General features: G+C 35.9%; 1 protein-coding gene across 1 annotated transcript in view; it reads left to right on the top strand.

Moving 5' to 3' along the window:
• Window positions 1–17047, top strand: part of PIGN (phosphatidylinositol glycan anchor biosynthesis class N) — a 104467-nt gene that overhangs the window by 18701 nt on the left and 68719 nt on the right. The window contains 9 exon segments of the mRNA XM_045459723.1: window positions 125–377; window positions 3477–3598; window positions 4110–4208; window positions 6473–6579; window positions 10995–11060; window positions 11062–11120; window positions 12403–12533; window positions 13417–13533; window positions 16485–16525. Of these exon segments, the coding sequence (XP_045315679.1) occupies window positions 157–377; window positions 3477–3598; window positions 4110–4208; window positions 6473–6579; window positions 10995–11060; window positions 11062–11120; window positions 12403–12533; window positions 13417–13533; window positions 16485–16525 (963 nt within the window). The 5' untranslated portion in view covers window positions 125–156.

The following is a 17047-nucleotide window of genomic DNA, read 5'->3' as shown; positions in this document are numbered from 1 at the left end:
GAAGTTGTAAATTATGTGATATTTTACGATATATGTTCACTTCTACATGCAGCCATCAAAATGTTTAAAAATATGTACAATTGCATTCAGGTTTACCCAGATTTAATCTTGTCCCCTCTCTCAGTTTTCCTCGAAGACTAGTTGGTCGCACTGGATATGCTGCTCTTCTTTATTTTGGGATTGTTCGTACATTTTGTGTTCTTCGGCTCCATCTTCGATATTTATTTTACCTCTCCTTTGGTTCATGGAATGACTCCTCAGTTTACACCGTTGCCTCCTCCGGCAAAAAGATTAGTACTGTTTGTTGCGGATGGCCTGCGGGCAGATACGCTTTATGAATTAGATGAAAATGGAAATTCGAGAGCACCATTTATTAGGTAAGCATGTTACCTGATACAAAGAAAATGTTATCCTGATACTATTTGATCTCATGGTGGACATAGAAGTGATGATGAGAAAGACAGTAGGGCACATATATATCGGCCTTTGTCTGTGGATTAACAGGTTTCTTTCTTCCCAGGAGTTATGTGTGACCTTAGCTGCTTGGCCCAACTTGTCCTAATTTTCCAAACCTGGCTTATCTTATACTTATAAAACAAGCCGGTTACATTTCTAAAATAATGACAAGCGTAAGTACTAATGAATTGCTAATTGCGATGGTGTTTAACTAGAAAATACAGAGTTCAACTCAGAATACACCTATAAAATATAGAAAGCCCTTCCACATCTATGTCACTGTTAAATGTGACTTTAGATTCTATGAAGTGGCTTTGAAAAGAAATATTTAAGTTTTTAAACTTATAGGGCTCCTACAAATAATTATTATTTTTCTAATTAGTGGCCAGCCCCTCAAAAGCCCTTCTAATGCTGTTGTAGAGAGAGTGAAACTCAGATTCAAGTGGATATTTATCTAAAATATTATTCCATCTTCCCCATTCTCACCTGCCATCATTACTTTTGTCTCTTTACTGTGATTTATGTATGTATGTATGTATGTATGTATGTATGTCTCTTTATTTTTAGACAGAATGAGTGTGAGAAGGGGAGGGGCAGAGAGAGAGGGAGAGAGAGAGTCAGAAGCAGGCTCTGCTCCCTGTCAGCATGGAGTCAGAAGTGGGGCTCAGTCTCACGAACCGTGAGATCATGACCTGAGCTAAAATTGAGAGTCTGCCACTTAAATGACTGAGCCACTCAGGTGCCCCTGTTTCCTGTGTTTTTTAGTTTTCTTTATAGTACTTAGCATGTGCAGGGTCCATGAAGCCTGGGCGTTTGTTTTGCATACCACTTTATTTCCAGTCCTTAGAACATAGTAGGCGATTAATAAGTGTTTGTTCACTGCTAGAAGAATGAAGGACCTTGGATTCCTGTTAATTTCCTGAAATAAATTAACGGTGGCTTAGATAAATGTATAATATACTAAAGGATCAAAGTAAATAAGTGAGCAACTCAGGGCAGTGGGAAAAGATGAGTAAGAAAAGAAAATCAAACCAGAGTTAAGTTCGGTTCACAAAAATATGTCACGTGAATTTCTACAAATAACTAAAAATTTGGGTGATATATTTTGATGGACTTCCTAGTTGTCAAAGAAAGAGAAATATAGTTCATTGCAAATTAATAGGATAAAAATACACTGGTTCTGAAGGAAAAGGTGAGCTTTGCTGGTAGCACTTGTTTCTGATTTGGGTGGTGGGTGGCAGGCCAAGGGCGTGCATGGTTGATGTGCCTTGTGTTGTAAGCCATTGTGTGTTTACAATTTCAGTAATCTTCTAGTTTCTTTTAAACCTGTTTGTGAAGGGTTTTATTCATTCCTCCCTTTGTCTTTTAAAAAATATCTGAACTGACCAAAAATTTTTTTTTTAACTTTTATTTATTTTTGAGAGACAGAGCACGAGCAGGGGAGGGGCAGAGAGAGAGGGAGACACAGAATCCGAAGCAGTCCAGGCTATCAGCACAGAGCCTGATGTGGGGCTGGAGCTCACAAACCGTGAGATCGTGACCTGAGCTGAAGTTGGACGCTTAACTGACTGAGCCACCCAGGCGCCCCATGAACTGATGAAAATGTTTTTGAACAGAGAGATCCAAATTTCTTTATACCTACCTCTTTGTGTTAAAGTTCAGTTTTCATTAAATAACTGAAGAAGTTAAAAAATATTTCTCCCTTAATAAGTGGTTCAGTAGTTTTTAGACTTTTTATTTATTATGCATGCATTTAACCGAAATGGGTTTTAGTATGAAGTAAGTCAGTATTTAAGAATATCTAAACCAGGGCCACCTGGGTGGCTTAGTCCGTTAAGCGTCCAGCTTTACTCCGGTCATGATCTTTGGGTTTGTGGGTTTGAGCCCTGCGTCAGGCTCTGTGCTGACAGCTCGGAGCCTGGAGCCTGCTTCAGATTCTGTGTCTCCTCTCTCTCTGCTCCTCTCCTGCTCGTGCTTTGTCTCTCTCTCAAAAATGAATAAACATTAAGAAAAAAAAAAAGTATCTAAAGCAGTCCTAGTAGTTATTATTTTGGGTGTCAGGCGTTCATTTTGAAAACCGTTACCAGTGCAGTCGATCTTGGATAGCAGGTTGCTCTGCTGGTCCGTCATCTGCAATGGTGTTGCTGGTGGTTTGCTTTCTCTGGGATACAACTTAAAGAATATATATATATATATATATATATATATATATATATATATATATATTTTAACTTAAAGAATATTGACACCACCTTTTAGCAAAAGAAAACTTATGCCTGTTTTAATCTCAAATTTAGGAATGTAATTTAACTCCTAATTAGGAGTCTAGCCATTTCTCCTACCTTCAATTTTTTATTTTGAGAATTTTTCAGCACAGAGAAATGGAAAGGATTATAATGATGAACATCTGTATACCCTTATTGTAGGTTTAACTGTTTTTAATTATTTTCATATTTACATTTCTTTCTCAATATACCTGCACATTTACACACACGCGTGCTTACATTTTTAATTATTTTTTCCTGCTTAATTTGAAAGCAAGATCTCATATACTTACCACCAAACACTTCAGCGTGTATCACCTAAGAAGGACTTTCTCCTGCATGACCGTAATACCATACATATCACACCTGATGAAATCTCACTTTGATGGAATATTGTATGTGTCAGTTATTTCTTGGGTAACAAGCCACCTGAATACTTTATGGCTTCATACACATGTGTAGTGCTAAGATGGTTCTTTGTCTCACTTTGGCTTACTTACAGTGCTGAATCCAACTAGTCAGAGGGTTAGGTCTGGGTTCAGCTGGGATCAGAACTCACAAACTTTGAGCTCATGACCTGAGCTGAAGTCGGACGCTTAACCGACTGAGCCACCCAGGTGCCCGATAAAGATTCCTTTCCTTCTTAAATTTTGACTCGCGTTTTGATTTTGATTCCTTCTGGAATAATCTTTTTCTAAAGCTCTAACAGGACTTAATCATAGTCTGTGTTAACTATTGATCAATAATATCTTTTAGGAATATCATAATGCATGAAGGCAGCTGGGGGTTATCTCATACCCGTGTGCCAACTGAGTCTCGGCCCGGTCATGTGGCCCTGATCGCTGGGTTTTATGAAGATGTCAGTGCAGTTGCCAAAGGTATTGTCTGTATGGATGACTTTATTATATGAAAAACTTGTTGCATAAATATTGCTTAACACTGAATCATGACACAAAGTGATGTGTGTTTTGTCCTCCTTTTGGCAAGTATTTTAGCATGCCTTACTCATAAACACACACTGGTGTTGATTCAAGAATTAAGCTTTGGTTTTGTCGTCCTGTGCTCCTGAAACAATCTGATTGGATGGTTCCATGGTTTTCCTATAAGTTAGAGCTCAAAACTTAAAAAGAAATTCTGTATTTTAGTAAGAAGGAAATTATCTATTGTAAACTTTCAAAGAAAATTATGGTATATGAGATTACTTAAAAATAAAATCTTAAAATAGTTTATGGTATAATACGTGTAACAAAATCTCTTACTAGTTTTGCATTTGTTCTGCAATTAATCCTCATTGTTATTAGTTGAAGAATACCACGTTAGGGGTTATACTAATACTTCACCAGGTATATGTTACTGTTTTCACTATTGGCTTCTCTCGATGACCTGAAGGGTGGAAGGAAAATCCTGTGGAATTTGATTCTCTTATTAATGAGAGCAAGTACACATGGAGCTGGGGAAGCCCTGATATCTTGACTATGTTTGCCAAAGGTAAGAGTCATTGATTATATTCCCTCACATGGTATAGGTAATAAATCAGTATGGTAATTTTTATATATTACTTACTGTATTTTATTGATTTTTGAGTTACTTGTTTTTAATATTTAACATCTCTGACATAGGGATGTGTATTACAATGGATGGACATGTCCATTTGATTCTTTCTTTTAGTTGTACTTGAAATATTGGCCCATCATATACTTGTTAGTTTTTGGATTCAATGAAGTGCTGTATGGCTCTAACATTTAACAGCTTTATAATCTTGGGAAAGTTAGATAACTTCCCTGACCTTCAATTTGCCTTTTTAAAAATGTGATAATAATAATCTATATCTCATAGGTTTGTTTTTAGGATTAAATTGGATAATTCTCGTGAGACACTTAGCAACGTGCTTATCACGTAATTCTTCATTATGACAGTGATGTTGATGTCTGGTTCATTTTGTTTTGATAAATTATAAGAAGTTTGTTGATATTCACAGAAAGATTTAAATGCTGTAACTTACAATTTCTATTACATATTCAAGATCATGCCATTTGGATTTGTTGTGTTTGTTTCTGTGCATTGATTAGAAAATTCATTTATATATTATTTTCTAAAAATCAATTGGATTCCATTTGAATTTTGTGTCATTAAATGCTTTGTATTTTTTATTCAGTTAGTTTTAATTTTTTCAATGTTTATTCTTGAGAGAGAGAAAGAGAGAGAAGGACAAGGCATGAGTGGGGGAGGGACTGAGAGAGAGGGAGGAAACACAGAATCTGAAGCAGGCTCCAGGCTCTGAGCTGTCAGTACAGAGCCTGATGTGGGCTCGAACTCTCAAGTTGTGAGATCATGACCTGAGCCGAAGTCAGATGCCTAACTGTCTGAGCCACCCAGGGACCCCTTTTAAATGCTTTTTAGTGAGAATAGAATGATTGGTCATTTCACCTAATGAAAAGGTTTGATAACCTTATGTTTAGCCATAAGTGTAATCTTTTTTTTTTTTAATTTTTTTTTTTTTTAACGTTTATTTATTTTTTGGGACAGAGAGAGACAGAGCATGAACGGGGGAGGGGCAGAGAGAGAGGGAGACACAGAATCGGAAACAGGCTCCAGGCTCTGAGCCATCAGCCCAGAGCCTGACGCGGGGCTCGAACTCACGGACCGCGAGATCGTGACCTGGCTGAAGTTGGACGCTTAACCCACTGCGCCACCCAGGCGCCCCCATAAGTGTAATCTTAGTAATTGGAATTGTTGAGTATTATTGTATGTCCTGAAAGCAAAATAGACATTCAGAATTTTACATATTATATTCATAGAACATCCTTATGTAGGGCAAGCCAAAAAACCCCAGACTGCTTGCCATTTATATATACTTCCTTCTTTGGAAAGCAGTTTAGCTTTTGGGGGGATTGGCAGTGGTGAGGATGGATTAAGTGTCTAGGACTCACTAAGTTTACCTTCTTACTTCCGGCTGTAGTTGATAGGACAGGAACAATGCCTGAATCAAAAACAATCTAATAGAAATGTTCCATTTCTTATGGTAATGGTAACCAACAAAGCCACTGAGATCTTTCCTTAGGATGTGGGAAGTGGAATAGCTGGGCAGTGGTAGTATCTTTGGAACTGAATTGCTATTATAAGAGATTATTCCTTTGTTATATGTCTTCCTTGTGACCTATAAGAGTCTATCTCAGAAATTCACTAAGTTGATTAGATTCTTAATAAAATCTTGCAAATGTGTAAGATTAATGTTTGTTGACTCCTTCAGAGAATGTAGCAATAGATACTTATTCTCTTATATTTAAAAAAATACACATATTCTATGAATAAGAGAAATGTTTGAATTTTCTTGCTTTAGGAAGTGTTGTAAACCAAATGACTTCATCTATTCTAAACTGTAGATCTGAAGACACACAAATTTTTTGAATAGGCTAATCTGTACAGGGAGTCAGATTTTGATGTTTATTTTTGTGCTGTTGTGTATCAGCATTGTGACTTTGGCCATGTTAATTAACTTACCTGTAGTGTATCTGTAAATTAGAATGTTATTGTGAGAACAAAAAACAATAGCATGTGTTAAAGTACAAATCATGGTCTGAGGCACATAAAATAAATGTTAATTATTCCTTCTATCTTTCTCTTCCCTGTCATAATACACAGTGCTTTGTGAAAAATTCTGGTTACTCACAGGAATCTTTAAATGACGGTTTCATACTTGATGAAGGCTTAAAAAATTGTTGAAAATATTTTTCCCCAAATTTCCTCCTTAGGTGCTTATGGAGACCATGTTTTTACATATACCTATGATGCTGACAGTGAAGATTTTGGTGCCCATGATGTAACAAAACTGGATACTTGGGTTTTTGATAAAGTTAAGGTGCGTGCTATTGAGTTGATAGTCTTTAGCACACATAGTTGTACCCAAAGTACTAGAGACTGATTTGTTAGTAAATGCATCTTAATTTTTTCCTACTTGCATGAACTTGAAAGTTCTGTATTTGTAGCATACTATTTTAGAAAGACTGGATTCTAAGAAACTGCACATTCTGTAATAACCAGTTAATGAAAAATTTAAAAAAAAATTTTCTTTTTAACGTTTATTTATTTTTGAGAGACAGAGCATGAGCAGGGAAGGGGCAGAGAGAGAGGGAGACAGAATCCAAGCAGGCTCCAGGCTCTGAGCTGTTAGCACAGAGCCCGACGCGGAGCTCGAAGTCACAAAATGCGAGATCGTGACCTAAGCTAAAGTTGGATGCTCAACCAACTGAGCCACCCAGCCACCCCTAGTTAATGAAAATTTAAAAAAATTAATAATGTGAAAAGATAACTTTTTAAAATTCCATGTTTCTGACCATAAAATGAGCCATAGATTGGAAATTCAGGGAACCTGTGTTTCATTCCCAGTTTGCTGAATAATCCTAGGTAAATCTTGATCTTCCTTTGACCATACAATAGTCTCCAACAGTAGAGGGACCATGTGAGATGTATGAAAAATGCTTTTGAAAATGCTGTTCAAATTGATATATTTGTAATAAGATGATTTTTTAAAAATTGTACTTACCAGAAATGTAAGCAAACATAAATTAGCAAATCAGTCCTAATAAACTATCCATGAGTTGCTAAGAAGTAAAGTGGTTTGGACTATTTGATAGTGGCAATTATCATAGTTTCACCAGCTACCCAATAGAATTTACATTTTTAAAAATTGTGTGAAAATCTTAATTGTGGACATTGGCTCTCCTTTCTTCCTGTCCATTGTTTCTCATTTACAAATTACAACTTATAATTTATCTGTTGTAAGAAGCATTCATTGCTTGACCTTTAATGCTTTTTGCTTTACTGGTACTATCTTTCGGACTGACATTGTGGACTTCTTCACAATGTGGCCATTTTTGTTAGTTTGTAAATGTGTTCCTCAGTATATGCCGGCATTTTTCTTTGTATTTACTTAGCATGAATTAAGTATTCAGTGCATGCTTTGATAAACCCTATTTCTTTCATCAGGATCTTCTTGAAATTTTCTGTTTTCTTTTAACATATGCTTTTGTCAACAGGGAAAACTTTCAGGTTAAATAAAATCTCTTTCAGAAAGTAATTAGCAAATTATTTTTCTAATTATTGCTTTGTAAGAGAATCTACTTATATCAGCATATGCTGAAAGGCACTTGGCTTCTAATTTCATATACATAGCTAAAAATGCTCTGGAATCATGGATTTGATTCCTTGTGGGTGGGAAGATAATAGTTTGTGGCTGGCCTGATTTTATGCCTTTCTTCCTTTTATTTCAACACTGCTAGTGTTGGTGATATGATAGTGATTAGAAAAAAAGATTTGCCCATGACTTTATAAAATATGGTACATACGTATATTAATAACAGTAAACATGAAATCATCAGCAGTGGGAAGTAATATGATATATTTAAAGAATGTATCTTTAGAAAATTGTGATTCAGACAGTTAGGGGAAGGCTTTCCTGAGAGTTTTGAGATGATCCCTGAAGAAGCGTAGGAAACAAAGAAATGGAGCTGGATTGCAGTGTGGAAGCCTATTTCAAGCCAACAGCATTATATAAATCGTGGGCCCTGAGGGAAGAGCCAGCATAACAGATTTGAGGAACTGAAGGAAGGAGTTGAGTGTGGCAGGAATACTGACTGGGAGCAACGTCTGAGATAAGGCTAGAGAGGGAATCTGGACTTGGGACCTGCCTAAAGACTCATGTTTAATCCAACAAAACAAATCCATGCGAGTGTCTACTCACTTTTTTTTTTTAACTGTGGTAGAATACATATAACATAAAATTTGCCATCTTCACCCTTTTTAAGTATACAGGTTCAGTAGCATTAAGTACATTCACATTGTTGTGTATCCAATCTCCAGAACTTTTTCATCTTGCAAAACCAAAACTCTGTGCTCATTGAACAACTCCCCATTTCCTCTTTCTCCCAGCCTCTGGCAACTACCATTCTACACTCTGTTTCTATGTATTTGTTTAATCTAGCTACCTCATATAACTGGAATCATACCGTATTTGTCCTTTGTGAATGGCTTGTTTCACTCAGCATAATGCCCTTGAGGTTCATACATGTTGAATCTCTTTGCTTTTCAAAACTCACTTTGTATATCATCTCCTCATATAGGCCTTCCATGGCTTTCCTTTGCTGCACCTCACTTCCAGTTAGACTTAGATAACTCTCTTCTATATTCCCTTAATACCACTATCTTAAGTACTTCTTTATGCTATACCACAGTTGATCCCCCTTCCATCCTATTTACGTCTTACCGGCAGAAACACTGACTTTTCCCATTGTTATCTCTAAATTCCTATCAAGGAAGTGTCTGGTACATAGATACAAGTATCAGTTTAGATTAGGTTCAGTTCTGTATAATAGGGAAGAAATATGGCTTAAAAGTTTACTTTTATCTCCGTAAAGTTAATGCCAGCAGTAGGCAGCCCAGGATTGGTGCAGTCCAGGATTGCCATAATGGTTCCACGGTGTCATTAAGGCTCAGTCTTGAATTTCTCCTCTATCCTCGGAGCATGAGTTTTATCTTCCAAGTTTTTTCATGATCCAAGAGATGCTGGAGTTGCAGCCATTACTTCAATGTTTTAGGTCAACAGTGCAAGGAATTGGAAAGGACCTTCTTTCCTGATTATATTTATTTCAAAGAGCCTTAGGGTCCTTATAGTCTTTTGACTGAAATATTTGACTTATATTTTGTTGGCCACAACCGCTAAGGCACATCTAGCTGTGAGAGAGGATGGGAAATTGGGTTTTAAGGTTGGAGCGTTGCCATGTTTCACGAAATCACAGGTTTTTACTCAGAAAGGGAGAATGCGTGTTGAGGTAGTCATCTAGCAGTCTCCCTTGATGCATAACAAATATTTGTGGAGTGCAGAAATGAATGAGTGCCTTTGCAAGGGGAGGAGAAAAAGCGGGGGCTGATGGTCCTGAGTATACTAGATATGAAGGGGAAAGTAGCCAGGGGTATATTTCAAAACCTCTTAGGTCCAAAAGACCAACTTTTAAAAAGCCAATAGGAATCTAACAGGTTGAGCTCCGCAAGAATAGAATTTCATAGCATCTCATATCTTGTGTTCATATGTGAATGAATAGCACTTCTTACATGGCTGAATATTTTTTTTTTTTTTACCAATCATGGAACAAATTATAAACGTACCTCAAGTAAAGTTGCTAGTTTTTTGTTGTTGTTGTTTTGTTTTGTTTTTTTTTTGGTTTTTGTCAGCTTTCAATGATATCTTTAGAATTTAACTTCATTCTCTTGAAGAACTCACCACTTCCATCTAAATTTAAAACTTCTGAGGGGCTAAGTTGAATGTATATGAAAGCTAGGGGGCAGTTTTATGCTTTTGAGGAGGATAGCAGTAGGTTACATATTATGGTTTTTTTTGTTTTTTTTTTTTTTTTTTACTTCTATTCTTGAATAGCAGGTTTCTCTAATGGCATCATTTGTATTTTTTGGTATTTGTAATAATGAAGGATTATTTCAAAAAATACTTCAGACTTTTGTCGGGCAATGACATTTTCCTCGTTAAAGTTACCATCTACTAAGAGACAGTTATGTGAACGACAATTACGTATCTTGGCAGAGCCTGTTGACTTATTGAAAGTAGTTTATAAGTATTCCCCACAGAAACTTGTTTACATATTCATGTGTATGCAAGCAGATGTTTAATTCATTGTCTTAGAAGGGCTTTGTGAATCCAGTTTGCAATTATGAAACAATATAATAATTTTCGACCCATATTTTATTAAGTGGGCATTTTTCTATCACACAGCGTGAAGAACAGGTTCTAGTCTTGGGGAAAAGGAACTTGTTCAGAAGCTATTCACACTATTCAAGTGAGCACTAACAGTTGGACGAGGGCAGCAATGAGACAGGACAAGAAGTAGTCCGGCTCCTAAAACATTTAAAAATGATAAAATGTTCCTAAACTGTCGCCACTTGTACTGTTTTATTTTTGGCTCTTGTCAACATATTAATTCAACCTGGTATATTTTATTCAGCGCTTAGGAGATCTTCATGAAATCAAGGTCCCCTTTCTGTAACCCTTTTTTGGCCTAATTATAGCCCAGCTCACTCGTGATTCAAGCGTTGATGTCTGAACTGACAATAAGGACTTTGTGTTGGTTGGTTCTGAGGATAAACTTAAACAAAATAAAATAATTTAATTTTATAGTTATGTATACATTTAATTCAAGGTTTTCATCAGAATTATTTTTTACGTAAAATAAATGGACTAAATTTCTTTAACTGATTTGTTACCTATAGGAATTCTTTCATGCTGCCAGAAACAACCAGTCTTTGTTTTCTAAACTAAATGAAGAAAAAATAGTTTTTTTTCTTACATTTATTAGGAATAGATACAAACGGACATGCTCACCGACCATCATCAAGGTAATTTTAATGCTGTGTTTAATTTCATGTTTTTGAGAGACTCGGGTATTCTATTTGAACTTTTAAAGTATTATATATTTTTTGTAATTATCACATTACTTACATTCTATATTCTTCATTTATCAAGGCAGAGAAAAAAGAATATTAAGATTTTTTTTTTAATGTTTATTTATTTTTGAGACAGAGACAGAGCGTGAGCGGGGGAGGGGCAAAGAGAGGAGACACAGAATCCAAAGCAGGCTCAAAGCTCTGAGCTGTCAGCACAGAGCCCAACACAGGGCTTGAACTCACAGACCATGAGTTCATGACCTGAGCTGAAGTTGTATGCTTAACTGACTGAACCATCCCGCCACCCCTTTAAAAATTTTTTTTAACATTTAATCATGTTTGAGAGACACAGAGAGACTGAGTACAAGTTGGGGAGGAGCAGAGAGAGAAGGAGACATAGAATCTGAAGCAGGCTCCAGGCTCAGAGCTGTCAGCAGAGAGCCTGATGCGGGGCTCAAACTCCCAAACAGTGAGATCATGACCTGAGCTGAGGTCAGATACTTAGTCCACTGACCCACCCAGGCGCCCCTGTATACAGGGGTTCTATTTCAGTAGAACTCCTTATATAGAATAGCAAATATTTTTCTCAGTTTTGCAGACCATAAGAGGAAGAATTGATGTTTTACTTTTGTTCTTTATTTAGAATTTGGTTTAGCTAAGTCTGTGAATAATGCCTATTGGTTAGCTACCAGTAATAAATACCTCATGCTCCCCTTCTTTAACATGATGGACTGTTTCAAGTGATAGAATTCATACCACACCAACCTATTCAACTGTGTGGAAGCTTAAATATAATTTGCTTATAATGTTATATTAATGTTTTATGTCACAAACACTCTAAGGGATGAGAACATTTTATACTTGAAACAGTGATACCTATTAATGTGACAAAAACAATATAGTGTGCATTATGAGACGCATGAACTTGAAAATCATAATTAATGCATTTGAGATGTAAAAAGTATTCATTAAAATATATTTGCTAATCAATATTGGAGAGTATTCTCCTTTTAAACTTTTCTGAAAACGATTTCAGATTCTTATGCTTCTTTAAAAGGAGAGATTGTTACCTTTAACAATATAAAGATCTCTGATTTTAAAATATTAAGGATGAGATATAAAAGTATTTAGGAGTTAATAACTTCAGATGATTCATATTAGGTTCATGTTGAAGAAATTTTATTTTTCCAAATTAATGTAACTTTAATGTGCTCTTCTGTTTCTTCTTAAACAGGGAATATAAGGACAATATTAAACTAGTGGATGCGGGAATGAAAGAAATGGTGTCCATTTTTGAACACTTTTATGGAAATGATGGGAAAACGGCATTTATCTTTACCTCTGACCATGGAATGACAGACTGGGGTTAGTCTGTCTCTAAGTGACACGTACTTCATGATTAAAGTAGTTGTAAATGTAGCTTGCAGACATCTTGTAATGTGGAAGAGGACTAAATGTCTTCGTATATGCAGAATGTCTAACAGGCAATTGCATGCTTAACATGTTAGTGTAAAAAACCTGATCTTATATAAAGGATCTTTTTTCTAACTATAAAAGGAACATACTCTCATTTAAAATGAGAAATTAGAGAAAAGCGTGGAGAAGAAAACAAAAAGTGCCTATCCTATTATTTATCTACCTAGCATTAACGGTAAGTGATGATAATGTAAGAGTAAGGTGGTATAACCAGGAATCCTGGGGCTCCTGGAAGTCTACCCTAGATGACTTTGTCTTTTCTGTGAGATTCCCAGGGCAAACACAGTGTGTGCACAGAGAACAAAACAAGGCAAAGATGATGTTTGGGTCCCCACATCACAGTACAGAATTCTAGTGAGCCGGTTCCACTCTATAAAGGGCTTTTGATTACACCAGCCAGAGTGGCCTGGAAGAAACTCATCAAGAGACTTTGCTGTCCTCTCCAGAATAGACCTGGCCTTGACCAACTGCGTGTCCCATGTGGCACTACGCTGGTTGCATCTCCTCCAAGTCTTCTTGTTAATATGCTTGTTCTTCTTTCAACCAGTCAACAGACCTTTTTGTTTTGTTTTTGCCTGTCTATTGATGCTCTGACTTGCTTTGGGAATATTTTAAAACTAATTGTTATGCAGAGTTGCACGCATTTGGGAGTGTGGTGGCTAGAAGTAGAAATACATATGGGTCAATTCTTTAAAACGATTAAACAATAAATAAATATTTAGGTATAATTTCTTATATCCCTGTCTTAATACTCTTGATGTCTTATTTGTAGGTTCCCATGGGGCTGGTCATCCTTCAGAGACTTTAACTCCTTTTGTCACTTGGGGAGCTGGAATCAAGTATCCCCAAAAAGTATCAGCTCAGAAATTTGATGATGCATTTTTGAAAGGTATATAAACATTTACCTTTATTGTTTTCATAAATACAACATTTTAAAGGATAAGCACTGGGTGTTATATGTAAGCCAATTTGACAATAAAATTATATTAAATAAAATTTTAAAAAATTAAAAAAAAAACATTTTAAAATAAAACCAAAGTTTAGGGGGGACGCCTGGATGGCTCATTCAGTTAATTGTCTGACTCTTGCTCTCGGCTCGGGTCATGATCTCACTGTCCATGAGTTTAAGCCCTTCGTTGGGCTCCGCACTGACAGTGCGGAGGCTGCTTGGGATTCTGTCCCTCTCTCTCTCTGTCTCTGCCCCTTCCCCGTTCTATCTCTCTCAAAATAAATAAATAAACATTAAAATAAAACCAAAGTTTAACTTAAAAAAATCACTTTTCAAGTTACAGTTTTCATTTTGATATTTGTATCATTACTATTTTTATGTGTTATTTTTGTATAGTTCTCATTATTGGTTTATAATATTCAGACTGAAATATATAGTCTTAGTTATCTGCCTTATGAAGTTACAAATATAAATTATACTATTACTTTTTTTCCACAAGCCTATTTTTATTGCTGGGATTTACATTAAGCTACTGAGTCATATCTTAACCTGCAAAGACTATCAATCAGATAAATCATACATATGTCACAATTGACATTTCACACCTGGACTGATTTTGCCCTGTCTCTAGTACTTTTGAAGGCTTTCTGTGTTACCCAAGCCTCCCTTCCTTCCTAATCCATGAGGAAAATGAATTCCTTTTTCCTGGAGCTCTGCTTATTTTGTGAGGTAAGGTTTTTTTTTTTTTTTTTTTTTTAGAGTTCCAAACTTTTTATTAATTGGACAAAACAAATTCCTTTCAAATGCCTCACTCCAGGTTATTTGCATAAAACTTATCCAAAATACTTGTTAAAAATACAGATTAAAAAACAAATGAACTTCCGTTGGGGCACCTGGGTGGCTCAGTCGGTTAAATGTCTGATTGTTGGTTCTGTGTCAGGTCATGTTCTTACGGTTCGTCAGTTCGAGTCCTACACCGGGCTCTGTGCTGATGGTGGGGACCCTGCTTGGGATTCTCTTTCTCTCCCTCACTCTCTGCCCCTCCACGTGTCTCTCTCTGTCTCTCTCAAAATAAATAAATAAACTTAAAAACAAACAAAAAGCAAATTTCCAGACTTTGTCACTAGATATTTTAATTCCATGAGTCTGGGTGAGGCCTGGAAATTTTCTTTTTAAAATCTTCTCCAGGGATTCACACTCACAGCCATGTTTATATATTTCTGTCATAGAAAACTCTTTGGTTTGCATCATAAAATTTCCTTAGACTCTTTTCGTGAATTTATTTTTTTATTGAGATAAACTTCTCTTGCCATTTTAATTCATGTTTTAAAAGAGTACCTTTCAGGTTTTCTTTTTAGCATACTCACAAGACTGTATCATCACCTCTACTGTCTAATTACAAACTGTTTTGTCAGCACCTCCAGAGAAACCCCTTCCCCAATAGCAGTCACACCTTATTTCCCTCCCTCTCCCCATCACCTGGCAACCATTATTATACTTTCTCCCTCTCTGGATCTGCTTATTCTGGACGTTTCCTATAAGTGGAATTACTCACTGTAGGGTCTTTGTGTCTGGCTTCTTCCACTTGGCATAATTTTTTTCAAGGTTCATCTGTGTTGTAGCATGTATAAATAGTTTATTTTTTACAGCTGAATGATACTCCGTTGTGTGTCTAGACCATATTTTATTTATCCAATCATCTTATGGACATTTGGGTTGTTTCCACATTTGACTGTTGATAGTGCCAATGACACAAATGTATGAACATTTGTGTACCAGTTTTTGTGTAGACATGTTTTCATTTCTCTCGGATAGGTACCTAGTGATGGAATAAATGGGCCATATGTAACTCTGTGTTTAATTTTTTGCAGACTGCCACACTGTTTGCTAAAGCAGCTTCAGCATTTTATATTCCTGTGCTCTGTGGTAAATGAATTAGATTGGGTCTAATAGAAGCTGCGTTCAATAGAATGTTTGTACTGAGGATATAAAACTTTGGCTCTTGATTTCTCAGTGAATTAATATTTTAGAATAACTTGACTTCAGGAATCATTACAGAGGAATACATTTTTTCTTCTATGAATATTAGGTGTCATAAGTTAGAGGGAAAGGGAATGTGCATCTTTTCCTTATCAGGTAATTAGGGTGAATTTTTAGTAGCTGACTAGAACCAGGAACGTATTTTTAAACTTCGCTAGCTTATTAAAGGAAATTTCATCATAAAAATATCTTAGAACCCTTTTTGTAATATATCTTAAAGTCATTAAATGAAGGCATGCTCTCTCATAATCATTTGTTTTGATTACTGGTTATTGAAATTTCTGAATTTATATGTGGAAAAATAGGGGAATGAGGTTATGTCCGAAGGCAATTTTAATTGTAACTCACTATAGGATTTTCACATTTGGGATTCGTGGACAGTAGGAACATCACAGCTACATTTTTAAGTATTTTTGCAAGCAACCGCCATTACAGAAAAAAAGAAGGGCTTAGGTTGTCTAACAGACATCAATTGCCTTAATTACTCCCTGGAGCGGGACTGTCATTAGTCCTAGTCATGCTGACAGCTGTTGTCATTGTGCCTTTTACTTCCATCTTCCCTTCCTTACCCTTTTGATGCTTTGAAACAATGATCCGCAAATGAGCACTTTGAAAGTTTAATAAATCATCCCAGAAAACACCAAATATTTACTTTTAAAGCTATTCCTTTAAATTCTGGTTTTAAAAACATACAGCTGTGCCTGTTGAAGTGTCTTTTTTTGTTCATAGTTGACTTAAAATAGACTTTCCCAGTACTTTTGTTTCACATTACACATTGATCTCTCTTAATAATGAAACTATTATTTTTTTTTAAATCTTAACATCAGCTGTTGTGTCTCGTTTTGTTTCAGAATGGAGATTAGAGAGCTGGAAGAGGCAAGATATCCATCAGGTATTCAGTTCAATTTAGTCACTTTCACATTTAATTTTCTCTCCTAGAAGAAGTTTAGGCTGAAAAAAAAAAATCTGAACAAGAGTATTAATAATAAAGTATTTTTCAAAACATTTCAATTACCAAGAGAAATCCTTCTAGTGCAAATATTTTAACCCAACTAATCTTTCTTTTGGCAAAATAGAAAAAGCTCCACATAAAACTGAAAGAAGATTCCCTCCAAATAACATTGGCTAATTAAAGAATTATTATGTAAATTGAAATCTGCATGGCTGTTCAATTCCTGTGATTTCTTGTCATGGTTGCCTGGCTTAGTTGCTCTAAGCACAGACCTAATAAAACCCTATTATGGGTTTTTTTTTCCTGTAGTATGTGAGTTACCGTTTCTTTTTTATTAACACATATTTTATCCTTAATTCTACCCAGGGTGCTTACAAATGCAATGGAAAAAAAGATAACAAGAACATAGATTACTCAGCTAGAAACTTTAGATTACAGGGAAATGCGTGGCCAACCTAATCA

The sequence above is a fragment of the Leopardus geoffroyi genome, chromosome D3 (genome assembly GCF_018350155.1).
Source record: "Leopardus geoffroyi isolate Oge1 chromosome D3, O.geoffroyi_Oge1_pat1.0, whole genome shotgun sequence".
Taxonomy (NCBI): Eukaryota; Metazoa; Chordata; class Mammalia; order Carnivora; family Felidae; genus Leopardus; species Leopardus geoffroyi.
Note: the sequence above shows the minus strand (reverse complement) of the source record. Positions and strands in the feature narration are given on the sequence as shown.